This window comes from Pseudophryne corroboree, chromosome 2 (assembly GCF_028390025.1).
Source record: "Pseudophryne corroboree isolate aPseCor3 chromosome 2, aPseCor3.hap2, whole genome shotgun sequence".
NCBI lineage: Eukaryota > Metazoa > Chordata > Amphibia > Anura > Myobatrachidae > Pseudophryne > Pseudophryne corroboree.
Window position 1 is genome coordinate 339,221,079 of NC_086445.1, and position 18,052 is coordinate 339,239,130.

Consider the following 18,052-nt stretch of genomic DNA (forward strand, 5'->3'; position numbering starts at 1 on the left):
TCATGTAAGAATGCGATGTTTAGGTTTAACTTTTCACTAAACATCGCATTCTTATTCCAGGTTTTTTTTTTTATATTTTCAGCGCAATTCATTACTACTTACTGGTACCTGTTCCCTGATACGATGCGGCATCTGGATGTTCCACGAATCCGGCTTCTCCAGTCTTCTCTCTTCATATCGCGGCTGGGGATTTTCTTCACATGCGCAGTGTGCCCCTTGCCTCCAGGTGTCATCTGCACATGCACCGGGGAAACGAGAACTCCAGCGGTGGCAGGTCAAAGGGTAGAGTGGGAGCAACACAGCAAACAGCTGGGCAAGGGCAGAAAGGAGGAGGTGACCTGGCATATGTATATGTCGGGTCACTTTCTAGCAGCGGAAGTAGAGTAGTGAGAAGTCATTGGGGGAGGACAGTCTGGAGCATATGCATAATTGCATATACCCTGGTCTCCTCTGATTGGCTGGCATCAGAGAAGGGGGTGGGAGACAGCAGTCTCCGCTGCCCTTCTCCATTCTGCTGCCAGTCTACGCCATGCTGAAATGGCGAAAACAGTGTCAGGGGCGAAGCAGAAAGCACAGCTTTCAATACCTACATGAATTGCAATTGCCATTCATTAGAATGGTGTAGCGATACAGTTTCGGGGACAAGAGCAAGGTAGAGAAAACAGCTGCTAGAGGGGCATTAAGACGCTACATGAATTAGAAGGAGCGGAGAAAAGCCCTGTTTAGTGCGCAACAGGGCTTTTCACTGCTCTATGAATAGACCCCCTAAGAAATGCTAAAACTGTGACAATGCATGCTGGGATGTGTAATTTCACAACAGCTGGAGAGCCACAGGTTGGCCAGGCATGATAGATTTGTGTCATACATGTGTGGAGACATCACTCAGTAGCCATCCCTGGCTGCCAGCACAAGTAACACTAGCTTAGGACAAGTGACGTCCCTCTGGCAGGCTGTGGCTATAGTACACAGGGAACGGATGGGCCACTGCTGGACACTGGCACTTACATGAACCCGGCGCCGCCGGTCACCAAAAGTCTCTTGCGGAACCCCCCGGGCGGCTCTCCGTCATTACTCATCGCGTCACTATGACGTGTTGCTCAGCAGATGACGAGTTGGATATCGCGTGTTTAGGTAACGGCTCCGCAACGCGTCACACTAACAGAGCCGTGAGCCCGGACATCATCACATGTCGCAAACACAACCAGTTCGCCTGACACCAGAAGCAGAACGCCACGACAGCAGACACGCTTTACGACTCTACCTGGCAACGTACACGTAGCCAGAGCATCGATTTCCTCGAGCATCGCGCCCACTAGCGTACCGCTGATTGGATAAGTCCGTGTGACGTCATGGCCGTGCCCCCGTGCTGTCTGCAGATGTGGCGGCTGGAGCTGCCACTGTGGCCGGTACCGGTTAGTAGTACATAGGAGGGAGATGCTCGGGTTACTGCTGCTGGCCGTGTTATCGCTTCTGCACACGGGACGGGCTAAAACCGTGCATGGCAGCTTTGACAGCGCCCTGGCGTGGCACAGTCGGGGGCAGCACATATTCACCTTTCTGTTCCATGGTGGGTACACTAGTATGGCAGCTAGATACATGCATGTGACGGTGCAACTCATCCGGGATCTGGGCCTGGTGCATGGCAGCCAGTCTATGTCATGTTCCCTGTCTGATCACCAGCAGCCCCAGCAAAGTCATAATAACCCATCACAGTGATTAGGAAGAGCGTTCCCTGCAGCAGAATAATGATGTGCTGTCACTATACTGAGGCTTGCATGCAGTCATCACAATAATAAAATGTTTTTTTGTTGATTGATATACAGACATTACTGTTAGATCTGTATATAGCTGGCGCATAACCCCAACTGTAAGAAGAATGTTTCTAACTATTGACAGTTGAAGTTCATGGTGGGCTTACAAATACAGACTTCATTCCTCCCTAGCAATTTGAATAATTTGCCACTTTTCACAATGAGCATGGGCCTACGGACTTGCCAAAGCTTAAAGTATGTAACGTCCAGCAGCTTGGCAGATACATGTTTTTCTCTATCGTCCTAAGTGGATGCTGGGGTTCCTGAAAGGACCATGGGGAATAGCGGCTCCGCAGGAGACAGGGCACAAAAAAGTAAAGCTTTACTAGGTCAGGTGGTGTGCACTGGCTCCTCCCCCTATGACCCTCCTCCAGACTCCAGTTAGATTTTGTGCCCGAACGAGAAGGGTGCAATCTAGGTGGCTCTCCTAAAGAGCTGCTTAGAGAAAGTTTAGTTTAGGTTTTTTTCTTTACAGTGAGTCCTGCTGGCAACAGGATCACTGCAACGTGGGACTTAGGGGGAAAGTAGTAAACTCACCTGCATGCAGAGTGGATTTGCTGCTTGGCTACTGGACACCATTAGCTCCAGAGGGATCGAACACAGGCCCAGCCGTGGAGTCCGGTCCCGGAGCCGCGCCGCCGACCCCCTTGCAGATGCTGAAGCGTGAAGAGGTCCGGAAACCGGCGGCTGAAGACTCCTCAGTCTTCATAAGGTAGCGCACAGCACTGCAGCTGTGCGCCATTTTCCTCTCAGCACACTTCACTGGGCAGTCACTGAGGGTGCAGAGCGCTGGGGGGGGGCGCTCTGAGAGGCAAATATAAACCTTATACAAGGCTAAAAATACCTCACATATAGCCCATAGGGGCTATATGGAGATATTTAACCCCTGCCTGACTGGAAAAATAGCGGGAGAAGAACCCGCCGAAAAAGGGGCGGGGCCTATCTCCTCAGCACACGGCGCCATTTTCTGTCACAGCTCCGCTGGTCAGAACGGCTCCCAGGTCTCTCCCCTGCACTGCACTACAGAAACAGGGTAAAACAGAGAGGGGGGGCACATTAATGGCTATATATATATATATATTAAAGCAGCTATAAGGGAGCACTTAATATAAGGATATCCCTTGTATATATAGCGCTTTGTGGTGTGTGCTGGCAGACTCTCCCTCTGTCTCCCCAAAAGGGCTAGTGGGTCCTGTCTTCATTAGAGCATTCCCTGTGAGTTTGCGGTGTGTGTCGGTACGTGGTGTCGACATGTATGAGGACGATATTGGTGTGGAGGCGGAGCAATTGCCAAATATGCAGATGTCACCCCCCAGGGGGTCGACACCAGAATGGATGCCTTTATTTGTGGAATTACGTGATGGTTTATCTTCCCTTAAACAGTCAGTTGAGGACATGAGGCGGCCGGACAATCAATTAATGCCTGTCCAGGCGCCTCAAACACCGTCAGGGGCTGTAAAACGCCCTTTGCCTCAGTCGGTCGACACAGACCCAGACACGGGCACTGATTCCAGTGACGACGGTAGAAATTCAAACGTATTTTCCAGTAGGGCCACACGTTATATGATTTTGGCAATGAAGGAGACGTTACATTTAGCTGATACTACAGATACCGTAAAACAGGGTATTATGTATGGTGTGAAAAAACTACAAACAGTTTTTCCTGAATCAGAAGAATTAAATGACGTGTGTGATGAAGCGTGGGTTGCTCCTGATAAAAAGTTGATAATTTCAAAAAAGTTATTGGCATTATACCCTTTCCCGCCAGAGGTTAGGGCGCGCTGGGAAACACCCCCTAAGGTGGACAAGGCGCTCACACGCTTATCCAAACAAGTGGCGTTACCCTCTCCTGAGACGGCCGCACTTAAGGATCCATCAGATAGAATGATGGAAGTTATTCAAAAGAATATATACACACATGCAGGTGTTATACTACGACCAGCTATAGCAACTGCCTGGATGTGCAGTGCTGGAGTAGTTTGGTCAGAATCCCTGATTGAAAATATTGATACCCTAGATAGGGACAATGTTTTACTGTCGTTAGAACAAATAAAGGATGCATTTATCTATATGCGTGATGCACAGAGGGATATTTGCACACTGGCATCTCGGGTGAGTGCTATGTCCATTTCAGCCAGAAGAGCCTTATGGACACGACAGTGGACAGGCGATGCGGATTCAAAACGTCACATGGAGGTTTTGCCGTATAAAGGGGAGGAGTTATTTGGAGTTGGTCTATCAGACTTGGTGGCCACGGCTACTGCCGGGAAATCCACTTTTTTACCTCAAGTCACTCCCCAACAGAGAAAGGCACCGACCTTTCAACCGCAGCCTTTTCGCTCCTACAAAAATAAGAGAGCAAAGGGCTTGTCGTACCTGCCACGAGGCAGAGGAAGAGGGAAGAGACACCAACAGGCAGCTCCTTCCCAGGAACAGAAGCCCTCCCCGGCTCCTGCAAAAACCTCAGCATGACGCTGGGGCCTCTCAAGCGGACTCGGGGACAGTGGGGGGCCGTCTCAAAAATTACAGCGCGCAGTGGGCTCACTCGCAGGTAGACCCCTGGATCCTGCAGATAATATCTCAGGGGTACAGGTTGGAATTAGAGACGGATCCTCCTCATCGTTTCCTGAAGTCTGCCTTACCAACCGTCTCTTCCGAAAGGGAGAGGGTGTTGGAAGCCATTCACAAGCTGTACGCTCAGCAGGTGATAGTCAAAGTACCCCTATTACAACAAGGAAAGGGGTATTATTCCACTCTATTTGTGGTACCGAAGCCGGATGGCTCGGTAAGGCCTATTCTAAATCTGAAGTCCTTGAACCTCTACATAAAAAAGTTCAAGTTCAAGATGGAGTCACTCAGAGCAGTGATAGCGAACCTGGAAGAAGGGGACTTTATGGTATCCTTGGACATCAAGGATGCGTATCTACACGTTCCGATTTACCCCGCACACCAAGGGTACCTCAGGTTCATTGTTCAAAACTGTCACTATCAGTTTCAGACGCTGCCGTTCGGATTGTCCACGGCGCCTCGGGTCTTTACCAAGGTAATGGCCGAGATGATGATTCTTCTTCGAAGAAAAGGCGTATTAGTTATCCCATACTTGGACGATCTCCTAATAAGGGCAAGGTCCAGAGAACAGCTGGAGACAGCTTTAGCACTATCTCAAGAGGTGCTAAGACAACACGGGTGGATTCTGAATATTCCAAAATCCCATTTAATCCCGACAACTCGTCTGCTGTTCCTAGGAATGATTCTGGACACGGTTCAGAAAAAGGTTTTCCTTCCAGAGGAAAAAGCCAAGGAGTTATCCGATCTGGTCAGGAACCTCCTAAAACCAGGAAAAGTGTCAGTACATCAATGCACAAGAGTCCTGGGAAAAATGGTGGCTTCTTACGAAGCAATTCCATTCGGCAGATTCCATGCAAGAATATTCCAAAGGGATCTGTTGGACAAATGGTCAGGGTCGCATCTGCAGATGCACCTGCGAATAACCCTGTCACCAAAGACAAGGGTGTCACTTCTGTGGTGGTTGCAGAAGGCTCACCTATTAGAAGGCCGCAGATTCGGCATTCAGGATTGGATCCTGGTGACCACGGACGCCAGCCTGAGAGGCTGGGGAGCAGTCACACAAGGAAGAAACTTCCAGGGAGTATGGACGAGTCTGGAAAAGTCTCTTCACATAAACATTCTGGAACTAAGAGCAATCTACAATGCTCTAAGCCAGGCGGAACTTCTCCTGCAAGGAAAGCCGGTGTTGATTCAGTCGGACAACATCACGGCGGTCGCCCATGTAAACAGGCAGGGCGGCACAAGAAGCAGGAGTGCAATGGCAGAAGCTGCCAAGATTCTTCGCTGGGCGGAGAATCACGTGATAGCACTGTCAGCAGTGTTCATCCCGGGCGTGGACAACTGGGAAGCAGACTTCCTCAGCAGACACGATCTTCATCCGGGAGAGTGGGGTCTACATCCAGAAGTCTTCAACATGTTAATAGACCGTTGGGAAAGACCAATTGTAGACATGATGGCGTCTCGCCTCAACAAGAAACTGGACAAATATTGCGCCAGGTCAAGAGATCCACAGGCAATAGCTGTGGACGCACTGGTAACTCCTTGGGTGTACCAGTCAGTGTATGTGTTTCCTCCTCTGCCGCTCATACCAAAGGTATTGAAGATCATACGGCAAAGAAGAGTAAGAACAATACTAGTGGTTCCGGATTGGCCGAGAAGGACTTGGTATCCGGAACTTCAAGAGATGCTCACGGACGAACCGTGGCCTCTACCTCTGAGAAGGGACCTGCTACAGCAGGGTCCCTGTCTTTTTCAAGACTTACCGCGGCTGCGTTTGACGGCATGGCGGTTGAACGCCAGATCCTAAAAGGGAAAGGCATTCCAGAAGAAGTCATTCCTACCTTGATTAAGGCACGGAAGGAAGTCACCGTGAAACATTATCACCGCATTTGGCGAAAATATGTAGCGTGGTGCGAGGATCGGAGGGTTCCGACGGAGGAATTCCAACTGGGTCGTTTCCTACATTTCCTGCAATCAGGATTATCTATGGGTCTCAAATTGGGATCCATTAAGGTTCAAATTTCGGCCCGGTCAATATTCTTCCAAAAAGAATTGGCCTCTGTCCCTGAGGTCCAGACTTTTGTCAAGGGAGTACTGCATATACAGCCTCCTGTGGTGCCTCCGGTGGCACCGTGGGATCTAAATGTAGTTTTAGATTTCCTCAAATCCCATTGGTTTGAACCATTGAAAAAGGTGGATTTGAAATATCTCACATTGAAAGTGACTATGTTACTAGCCCTGGCCTCTGCCAGGAGAGTATCTGAATTGGCGGCTTTATCTTATAAAAGTCCTTATCTAATCTTCCATTCGGATAGGGCAGAACTGCGGACTCGTCCGCATTTTCTCCCTAAAGTGGTATCAGCATTTCATCTGAACCAACCTATTGTGGTGCCTGCGGCCACTAGCGACTTGGAGGACTCCAAGTTGTTGGACGTTGTCAGAGCCTTAAAAATATACATTGCAAGGACGGCTGGAGTCAGAAAATCTGACTCGCTGTTTATATTGTATGCACCCAACAAGTTGGGCGCACCTGCTTCTAAGCAGTCGATTGCTCGTTGGATTTGTAACACAATTCAACTTGCACATTCTGTGGCAGGCCTGCCACAGCCTAAAACTGTAAAAGCCCACTCCACAAGGAAGGTGGGCTCATCTTGGGCGGCTGCCCGAGGGGTCTCGGCATTACAACTCTGCCGAGCAGCTACGTGGTCGGGGGAGAACACGTTTGTAAAATTTTACAAATTTGATACCCTGGCAAAGGAGGACCTGGAGTTCTCTCATTCGGTGCTGCAGAGTCATCCGCACTCTCCCGCCCGTTTGGGAGCTTTGGTATAATCCCCATGGTCCTTTCAGGAACCCCAGCATCCACTTAGGACGATAGAGAAAATAAGAATTTACTTACCGATAATTCTATTTCTCGGAGTCCGTAGTGGATGCTGGGCGCCCATCCCAAGTGCGGATTATCTGCAATACTTGTACATAGTTATTGTTAACTAATTCGGGTTATTGTTAAGGAGCCATCTTTAAGAGGCCCTTTCTGTTGTCATACTGTTAACTGGGTTTAGATCACAAGTTGTACGGTGTGATTGGTGTGGCTGGTATGAGTCTTACCCGGGATTCAAAATGCCTCCCTTATTGTGTATGCTCGTCCGGGCACAGTACCTAACTGGAGTCTGGAGGAGGGTCATAGGGGGAGGAGCCAGTGCACACCACCTGACCTAGTAAAGCTTTACTTTTTTGTGCCCTGTCTCCTGCGGAGCCGCTATTCCCCATGGTCCTTTCAGGAACCCCAGCATCCACTACGGACTCCGAGAAATAGAATTATCGGTAAGTAAATTCTTATTATCTCTACCCTTTTCAGTCAGGCGTGGGAAGGTGGATGAGGCCTTTTTCCACTCGGATAGGATGGGGACAAACTGAAAACAGCCTTACAGCCAAATGTGGTTTAATAAATCGGCCCCACAGATAACAAAAAGAAAAAAAAAATGAAACAGAAAAAGTGGGCCCCAGCAACATTTGATGTTGTAGAGAAAAGTCATTATAATGCCCATTAAAATGTACAAAGCATCTGACAATCTACCTATCTTTATGACAATCAGTATAACATTCTATGCAGTTCACAACTTACAAGCAAAATCCAGCTGTTGGGTATAATGTTTGTACCTACCTCATACCCTACATAATGTAACAAAAAACATAGTTTTGTAGGGGAGTGTACAACGTACAATTTGATATAGATTTGTCTGGGGTCAGAGACTAGGCTAATTCTAGAATGGGGGGTGTAGCGCACAGTGTTTTCTTTGCATGCAGAAAATGTTAGCATTTGTACCCCTTGGATTGATGTCTGCATAGTCTCCACATGGGCATAATTTCCATTTAACGCTCAATCATTTTAACTGTATTTCATTTTTAATGGTCCATATTTTGATGTCCTCTGTAAAAAGAACTCCACATAATGATAACCTTGAGTTCTTTTTTGCGACTGTCATAGAATTTGTATTCCTATCTGTCGGCACTCTTACAGCTATGAGCTAGGCAAATCTCTAATAGCCTGACTGCAAAGATGTTCTTCTAGTTTCTAGAGTGATGTTCAATACTATATATATATATATAAACTAAAGTCTCATTAAATCTGTTTTCTTTCTGTGAAGGGGAACAAGCTGTACTACGTGTCCGAATTAGCAATGTGGCAGCAGCGGTTGGAAAAGATGCTGCCCTGTACCTGTATCAAGATGAAGAATGGATGAAAATTCATGGGAGCAAGGAAGAGAACAGTTGCCCTGAGAGATTGTTACTGGCACAAGCATCAAGTGTGTTTTCCAGCTTAGTCATTGTATATATCTCTTTCATCCATTGTATGAAGCACGCAGGGTCGGGCTGGCCCACTGGTGTACAGGGAAAACCCCTGGTGGGTCCACTGCCTGAGGGCCCACCCCCTCCTCTAGAAGTCATAAGGGTCAGGTTTCAGACTGTACCCTGTACATTGTTACTTTATTAGAGAGTCATTTCCCTGTTGGAGCAGGACTACTGAGGAGGAAAGGGATTTAGGAGTCACTATTTCAAGTGACTTGAAGGCAGGAAAGCAATGCAACAAAGCAATGAGAAAGGCAAGTCAGATGCTTGGTTGCATAGGGAGTGGAATCAGTAGCAGAAAAAAAGAAGTAATAATGCCACTGTATAGGTCATTGGTGCGGCCCCATCTGGAATACTGTGTCCAGTTCTGGAGACCATATCTCCAGAAAGATATAAATACATTAGAGAGTGTACAAAGAAGGGCAACTAAAATGGTGCATGGCCTACATCACAAAACTTACCCGGAAAGGCTAAAAGATCTTAACATGTATAGTTTGGAGGAGAGAAGAGAAAGGGGGGACATGATAGAAACTTTCATATATAACAAAGTTTAGGAGGGAAACATTCTTCAAAGGAAGAGAAATATTAGAACTCGAGGACATACACTGAAACTGGAGGGGGGAGAGGTTCAGGGGAAATTTAAGGAAAAATTACTTCACAGAAAGGGTAGTGGATAAGTGGAATAGGCTCCCATCAGAGGTGGTAGAGGCTAAGACTGTAGAGCAATTTAAACATGCTTGGGATAGGCATATGAATATCCTTACAAAGAATTAAGGTTCAAAAGGGTTGAGATTACCTAAAGGATAAAAAAAAAGGGGCAGACTAGATGGGCCAAGTGGTTATCTGCCGTCAAATTCTATGTTTCTATGACTGCAGATGAACATGGGTGCTCGGTTAATTTCTATTTCTCTGACGTCCTAGTGGATGCTGGGACTCCGTAAGGACCATGGGGAATAGCGGCTCCGCAGGAGACAGGGCACAAGAATAAAAGCTTTAGGATCAGGTGGTGTGCACTGGCTCCTCCCCCTATGACCCTCCTCCAAGCCTCAGTTAGATTTTTGTGCCCGAACGAGAAGGGTGCAGGCTAGGTGGCTCTCCTGAGCTGCTTAGAATAAAAGTTTATTTTAGGTTTTTTATTTTCAGTGAGTCCTGCTGGCAACAGGCTCACTGCATCGTGGGACTAAGGGGAGAAGAAGCGAACTCACCTGCGTGCAGAGTGGATTGGGCTTCTTAGGCTACTGGACATTAGCTCCAGAGGGACGATCACAGGTTCAGCCTGGATGGGTCCCGGAGCCGCGCCGCCGGCCCCCTTACAGAGCCAGAAGAGCGAAGAGGTCCGGTGAAATCGGCGGCAGAAGACGGTCCTGTCTTCAACTAAGGTAGCGCACAGCACTGCAGCTGTGCGCCATTGCTCTCAGCACACTTCACACTCCGGTCACTGAGGGTGCAGGGCGCTGGGGGGGGAGCGCCCTGAGACGCAATATAACAGATATACCTTAGGTTGGCAAAAAGAAATACATCACATATAGCTCCTGGGCTATATGGATGTATTTAACCCCTGCCATTTTTCCAGAAAAGAGCGGGAGATAAGGACGTCGTGAAGGGGCGGAGCCTATCTCCTCAGCACACAAGCGCCATTTTCCCTCACAGCTTCGCTGGAAGGACAGCTCCCTGACTCTCCCCTGCAGACCTGCTACAGAATCAGGGTAAAAAAGAGAAGGGGGGGCACTATTGGCAGCTAATAATAAAAACAGCAGCTATAAAAGGGAGTAACACTTATATAAGGTTATCCCTGTATATATATATATATAGCGCTTGGTGTGTGCTGGCAAACTCTCCCTCTGTCTCTCCAAAGGGCTGGTGGGGTCCTGTCCTCTATCAGATCATTCCCGGTGTGTGTGCTGTGTGTCGGTACGTGTGTGTCGACATGTATGAGGAGGAAAATGATGTGGAGGCGGAGCAATTGCCTGGGTTAGTGATGTCACCCCCTAGGGAGTCGACACCTGACTGGATGATCGTATTTAAAGAATTACGTGACAATGTCAGCACTTTGCAAAAAACCGTTGACGACATGAGACAGCCGGCAAATCAATTAGTGCCTGTCCAGGCGTCTCAGACACCGTCAGGGGCCCTAAAACGCCCGTTACCTCAGTGGGTCGACACAGATACTGAGTCTAGTGTCGACGGTGAGGAGACAAACGTAATGTCCAGTAGGGCCACACGTTACATGATCACGGCAATGAAGGAAGCATTGAACATTTCTGACACTACAAGTACCACAAAGAAGGGTATTATGTGGGGTGTGAAAAAACTACCAATAGTTTTTCCTGAGTCAGATGAATTAAATGAGGTGTGTGATAAAGCGTGGGTTTCCCCCGACAAAAAACTGCTAATTTCTAAAAAATTATTGGCACTATACCCTTTCCCGCCAGAGGTTAGGGCGCGTTGGGAAACACCCCCTAGGGTAGATAAAGCGCTCACACGTTTATCTAAACAAGTAGCGTTACCGTCTCCTGATACGGCCACCCTCAAAGAACCAGCTGATAGAAGGCTGGAAAATATCCTAAAAAGTATATACACACATACTGGTGTTATACTGCGACCAGCTATCGCTTCAGCCTGGATGTGCAGTGCTGGAGTCGCGTGGTCGGATTCCCTGACTGAAAATATTGATACCCTGGACAGGGACAATATATTGTTAACTATAGAGCATTTGAAGGATGCATTACTATATATGCGTGATGCACAGAGGGATATTTGCACCCTGGCATCAAGAGTAAGTGCTATGTCCATTTCTGCCAGAAGAGCATTATGGACGCGACAGTGGTCAGGGGATGCGGATTCCAAACGACATATGGAAGTATTGCCGTATAAAGGGGAGGAGTTATTTGGGGCTGGTCTATCGGACCTGGTGGCCACGGCAACGGCTGGAAAGTCCACCTTTTTACCCCAGGTCACCTCACATCAGCAGAAAAAGACACCGTCTTTTCAAACTCAGTCCTTTCGTTCCCATAAGTACAAGCGAGCAAAAGGCCACTCATTTCTGCCCCGGGGCAGAGGAAGAGGAAAAAGACTGCACCATGCAGCCGCTTCCCAGGAGCAGAAGCCCTCCCCTGCTTCTGCCAAGTCTTCAGCATGACGCTGGGGCTTTACAAGCAGACTCAGAGACGGTGGGGGCCCGTCTCTAGAATTTCAACGCGCAGTGGGCTCACTCGCAAGTGGACCCCTGGATTCTACAGGTAGTATCGCAGGGGTACAAACTGGAATTCGAGGCGTTTCCCCCTCGCCGGTTCCTGAAGGCTGCTCTACCAAAGTCTCCCTCCGACAGGGAGGCAGTTTTGGAAGCCATTCACAAGCTGTATTCCCAGCAGGTGATAATCAAGGTACCCCTCCTGCAACAAGGAAAGGGGTATTATTCCACGCTGTTTGTGGTACCGAAGCCGGACGGCTCGGTGAGACCAATTTTAAATCTGAAATCCTTGAACACTTACATAAAAAGGTTCAAATTCAAGATGGAGTCACTCAGAGCAGTGATAGCGAACCTGGAAGAAGGGGACTATATAGTGTCTCTGGACATCAAAGATGCTTATCTCCACGCCCCAATCTACCCTTCTCACCAAGGGTACCTCAGGTTTGTAGTACAAAACTGTCATTATCAGTTTCAGACGCTGCCGTTTGGGTTGTCCACGGCACCTCGGGTCTTTACCAAGGTAATGGCCGAAATGATGATTCTTCTTCGAAGAAAAGGCATCTTAATTATCCCTTACTTGGACGATCTCCTGATAAGGGCAAGGTCCAGGGAACAGTTAGAAGTCGGAGTAGCACTATCTCAGGTAGTGTTACGTCAGCACGGGTGGATCCTAAATATTCCAAAATCGCTGCTGATTCCAACGACGCGTCTACTGTTCCTAGGAATGATTCTGGACACAGTCCAGAAGAAGGTGTTTCTCCCGGAGGAGAAGGCCAGGGAGTTATCCGAGCTAGTCAGGAACCTCCAAAAACTAGGCCAGGTGTCAGTGCATCAGTGCACGAGGGTCCTGGGAAAAATGGTGGCTTCTTACGAAGCGATTCCATTCGGAAGATTCCATGCAAGAACGTTTCAGTGGGATCTACTGGACAAATGGTCCGGATCGCATCTTCAGATGCATCAGCGGATAACCCTGTCGCCAAGGACAAGGGTGTCTCTTCTGTGGTGGCTGCAGAGTGCTCATCTACTAGAGGGCCGCAGATTTGGCATTCAGGATTGGATCCTGGTGACCACGGATGCCAGCCTGAGAGGCTGGGGAGCAGTCACACAGGGAAGAAATTTCCAGGGCTTGTGGTCAAGCATGGAAACATCTCTTCATATAAACATTCTGGAACTAAGGGCCATTTACAATGCCCTAAGTCAAGCGAAACCCCTGCTTCAGGGTCAGGCGGTATTGATCCAATCGGACAACATCACGTCAGTCGCCCACGTAAACAGACAGGGCGGCACGAGAAGCAGGAGGGCATTGGCAGAAGCTGCAAGGATTCTTCGCTGGGCGGAAAATCATGTGATAGCACTGTCAGCAGTGTTCATGATGGCGTCCCGTCTAAACAAAAAACTAGACAGGTATTGCGCCAGGTCAAGGGACCCTCAGGCAATAGCGGTGGACGCTCTGGTAACACCGTGGGTGTACCAGTCAGTGTATGTGTTCCCTCATCTGCCTCTCATACCAAAAGTACTGAGAATCATAAGAAGGAGAGGAGTAAGAACTATACTCGTGGTTCCGGATTGGCCAAGAAGGACTTGGTACCCGGAACTTCAAGAGATGCTCACGGAAGACCCGTGGCCTCTACCTCTAAGAAGGGACCTGCTCCAGCAGGGGCCTTGTCTGTTCCAAGACTTACCGCGGCTGCGTTTGACGGCATGGCGGTTGAACGCCGGATCCTGAAGGAAAAAGGCATTCCAGATGAAGTCATCCCTACCCTGGTCAAGGCCAGGAAGGACGTAACCGCAAAACATTATCACTGCATTTGGCGAAAATATGTTGCGTGGTGTGAGGCCAAGAAGGCCCCTACAGAGGAATTTCAACTGGGTCGTTTTCCTCCAATTCCTGCAAACAGGACTATCTATGGGCCTAAAATTAGGGTCCATTAAGGTTCAAATTTCGGCCCTGTCGATTTTCTTCCAGAAAAAACTGGCTTCAGTGCCTGAAGTTCAGACATTTGTAAAAGGGGTACTGCATATACAGCCTCCTTTTGTGCCTCCAGTGGCACCTTGGGATCTCAATGTTGTGTTGCGTTTCCTAAAGTCACATTGGTTTGAACCACTCACCACTGTGGACTTAAAATATCTCACATGGAAGGTGACGATGCTGTTAGCCCTGGCTTCAGCCAGGCGTGTGTCAGAATTGGCGGCTTTATCATATAAAAGCCCTTACTTAATTTTTCATTCTGACAGGGCAGAATTGAGGACTCGTCCTCAATTTCTACCTAAGGTGGTTTCTGCATTTCACATGAACCAACCTATTGTGGTACCTGCGGCTACTAGGGACTTGGAGGACTCTAAGTTGCTTGACGTTGTCAGGGCCCTGAAAATATATGTTTCCAGGACGGCTGGAGTCAGAAAATCTGACTCGCTGTTTATCCTGTATGCACCCAACAAACTGGGTGCTCCTGCTTCTAAGCAGACGATTGCTCGTTGGATTTGTAGTACAATTCAGCTTGCACATTCTGTGGCAGGCCTGCCACAGCCAAAATCGGTAAAAGCCCATTCCACAAGGAAAGTGGGCTCATCTTGGGCGGCTGCCCGAGGGGTCTCGGCTTTACAACTTTGCCGAGCAGCTACTTGGTCAGGGGCAAACACGTTTGCTAAATTCTACAAATTTGATACCCTGGCTGAGGAGGACCTGGAGTTCTCTCATTCGGTGCTGCAGAGTCATCCGCACTCTCCCGCCCGTTTGGGAGCTTTGGTATAATCCCCATGGTCCTTACGGAGTCCCAGCATCCACTAGGACGTCAGAAAATAAGATTTTACTTACCGATAAATCTATTTCTCGTAGTCCGTAGTGGATGCTGGGCGCCCATCCCAAGTGCGGATTGTCTGCAATACTTGTATATAGTTATTGTTACAAAAATTCGGGTTATTATTGTTGTGAGCCATCTTTTCAGAGGCTCCCTTTCGTTTTATCATACTGTTAACTGGGTTCAGATCACGAGTTGTACGGTGTGATTGGTGTGGCTGGTATGAGTCTTACCCGGGATTCAATATCCTTCCTTATTATGTACGCTCGTCCGGGCACAGTATCCTAACTGAGGCTTGGAGGAGGGTCATAGGGGGAGGAGCCAGTGCACACCACCTGATCCTAAAGCTTTTATTCTTGTGCCCTGTCTCCTGCGGAGCCGCTATTCCCCATGGTCCTTACGGAGTCCCAGCATCCACTACGGACTACGAGAAATAGATTTATCGGTAAGTAAAATCTTATTATTAACTACTCCAAGATTTACCCTCCTGCCAATCAGATATATATAGGATATAGGACCTATAATACTGCATTTTCCTCCTTGCATTGTTTAGCAGAGATCGTCACAGTGATTAAGCAGGGTCCATATTTGTGGGGATAACGATAGGTGCTGGAGCATTCACAATGTGTGTGCTGCCTCTAGCCATGTATATTAATGGACTGCTATTGTTTTGTCATAGGGGGTTAGAGGACTCGGGCACCCCAATTTATTGTTTTTAAAGTATCTGTAACTGCCCATATCAAGTGCTGCTGGTGTTAATATGGTCACACAGTTGTTACTCAGTGTCATTATCTGCTGCACAGTAAGCAGAGAGGGGCACCGCGCACAGAGCATAGGGGAGGCACTACGCATAGTGGAAAACTGCCAAAGAGCGGGGCACCATGCACAGAGCATAGGGGGGCACTACGCAGAGAGGGAAACTGCACAAAGGGGGGCACCATGCACAGAGCAGAAGGGGAGCAGTATGCAGAGAGAAGAGGGGCACTGCACAGAGGGCAAAGAGGAGGGCACAGCGCAGAGAGGGGCACAGGGTAGAGAGGGGCACCGTGCAGAGAGCAGAGGGAGCACAGCAGAGGGGGCCAGAGGGCAGAGAGGGGGGCACTGCAGAGAGAAGGTCTCCCCCGGTGCTGCTGGCCGGGGCTGCGGTGTGTGTGGCGGGGGCGCCTCGGGGCTGGGTGACGGCTGGTGACTGGCCGGGCTCTCCTCCTCCTCCACTGACACTGCCGCTGCTGGCTGGTTGCGACGGGGTGAGGGGGCAGACGGCCGGGCATCGCTTCCTGGTAACCGTCGCCTCCCCTGCCCGTCCTCTCCTAGTCTTACCCCTGCCCTTCCCGGGGCACCACAGGCTGCACTGCAGAGATCAGGCCAAGGGGGATGAATAGTGAGGGGGGACTCTGATGGGTGAGAGGTTTGGCCAGATCTGTGACTGTATGCCTGTGACTCCGCCAAGTGCTGTGACTCCGCCCAGTGTTAGACACACAGGCACAGTCACGGATCTGGGCTATTATATAGGAGATGCTACAGTGTGATGACCAATAGTGGTGTTTATGTGTGACAGTGGTAAAAATGTACAGCTCCGTTAAATCACCAGCAACCAGTAGTAGCTGAGTTCATTATTGCACAATAATCTTGATGACCTTATTTACAATTGTACTTTGGTGTATTTTGCAAATTCCAACTTTTATAGCTAGAAAATGAAAAATGAACTGTTTCAAGCAACCAATTATATTTGATATTCTTTATTTTAGTTCCCTTGAACCAAACAGAATATAACTACACTCTGCCACAGATGCCCTCTCCTGCAGCATGGTATGCCATCTATGTGGACAAATACACCTGTCTGATGAGCTATGAGGACCCCAAGTCGGAGGAGATTACATTTCAAGTGACTCTGTTGAATCCTGATGCAGCAGGGAATCCTTTTGATCATTTTGGAGCAGATGAGTCAGGTAAGTGTGCTTGTACTGGATTGTGACTTTATGCTGCACTGCTTTCCAGTGCCATACCATGTGGCTGTGAATGTGGATGTATTTCTGGAATAACCACCATCGTCATCAGTGCATTCTTGCTCCAGCCCAATGACAACACTATGTTTACACACAACTCAGCATGGTATTTAATTCCATCTATGCGGCCTCACTCAGAAATTGCAATCCCAATGATACGCCCTGGCTCAGATCCTGCAATTCCAAAGATACGCCCTCACTCATAGCCTGCTATTCCAACAATACGCCCTCACTCATAGCCTGCTATTCCAACAATACGCCCTCACTCATAGCCTGCAATTCCAACAATATGCCCTCACTCATAGCCTGCAATTCCAACGATAGGCCCTCACTCATAGCCTGCAGTTCCAACGATATGCCCTCACTCATAGCCTGCAATTCCAACGATAGGCCCTCACTCATAGCCTGCAGTTCCAACGATATGCCCTCACTCATAGCCTGCAATTCCAACGATATGCCCTCACTCATAGCCTGCAATTCCAACAATATGCCCTCACTCATAGGGAGGTACTAGCACTAATTTTCTCTAGCATCCATAAGGGATATTGGGGAATCTAATACAATGTGTATAGACGGGTTCCAAAGGAGCCGATGCACTTTAAATTTCTTCACTGGCTGTGCTGGCTCCTCCCCTCTATGCCCCTTCCCACAGACAGTTTAGAAAAAAGTGCCCTCAGGAGAGGATACACATCTCTGCAGCTCCAGAAAGTTTTCTTCAATTTCTTTTAAACTTTTATTATTTTCGGTATGCTGTTTGGGCAACAGCATACCTGCACCGTGGGAGTTAGGGGGGACGGTCACCGGCCTTGTGAGTTGCAGAGCCGATTCCCCGCTGCAGGACCACCGTCCTGAGAGGTTGTTTGTTCAGCGGGGCACTGCGCCTTGGCTGTCACAATCGCAGTACGCCGCACACCCCTAACACTATCCTGAAGGTGACGTCTGTGGTGAGTACAAATCGGGGGCCCCGGTTCAAAGTGCGGCTGAATGCTGATGCGGCATACCGGACCCTCCTGGGATGGTCCCTCTAGAGCCTCCGTGTAGACTGGCTTACAATAGCTTGAACTAGCACTTGTGCAATGTTTCTCTGACGTCCTAGTGGATGCTGGGAACTCCGTAAGGACCATGGGGAATAGACGGGCTCCGCAGGAGACTGGGCACTCTAAAGAAAAGATTAGGTACTATCTGGTGTGCACTGGCTCCTCCCTCTATGCCCCTCCTCCAGACCTCAGTTAGAATCTGTGCCCGGCCAGAGCTGGGTGCTCCTAGTGGGCTCTCCTGAGCTTACTAGTAAAGAAAGTATTTATTAGGTTTTTTATTTTCAGTGAGCTT

At 48.7% G+C, this 18,052-nt stretch overlaps 2 protein-coding genes across 5 annotated transcripts in view; one reads left to right on the plus strand and one right to left on the minus strand.

The window, feature by feature from the left end:
- TGDS (TDP-glucose 4,6-dehydratase) overlaps window positions 1–1,211 on the minus strand; it is a 201,155-nt gene extending 199,944 nt beyond the window's left edge. The window contains exon 1 of one of the 2 annotated variants that reach the window (XM_063953018.1): window positions 1,006–1,211. In XM_063953018.1, coding sequence (XP_063809088.1) covers window positions 1,006–1,076 — 71 coding nt within the window. In that variant the 5' untranslated portion in view covers window positions 1,077–1,211. Of the gene's footprint in view, window positions 1–108; window positions 758–1,005 lie in introns of those variants that run through there. The other variant, XM_063953017.1, reaches the window with a different exon arrangement.
- A 20-nt stretch (window positions 1,212–1,231) lies between these two features.
- Window positions 1,232–18,052, plus strand: part of GPR180 (G protein-coupled receptor 180) — a 102,178-nt gene continuing 85,357 nt past the window's right edge. The window contains exons 1-3 of one of the 3 annotated variants that reach the window (XM_063953014.1): window positions 1,232–1,567; window positions 8,528–8,686; window positions 16,466–16,666. In XM_063953014.1, coding sequence (XP_063809084.1) covers window positions 1,435–1,567; window positions 8,528–8,686; window positions 16,466–16,666 — 493 coding nt within the window. In that variant the 5' untranslated portion in view covers window positions 1,232–1,434. The remainder of the gene's footprint in view (window positions 1,568–8,527; window positions 8,687–16,465; window positions 16,667–18,052) is intronic. The other 2 variants (XM_063953013.1, XM_063953015.1) reach the window with 2 other exon arrangements.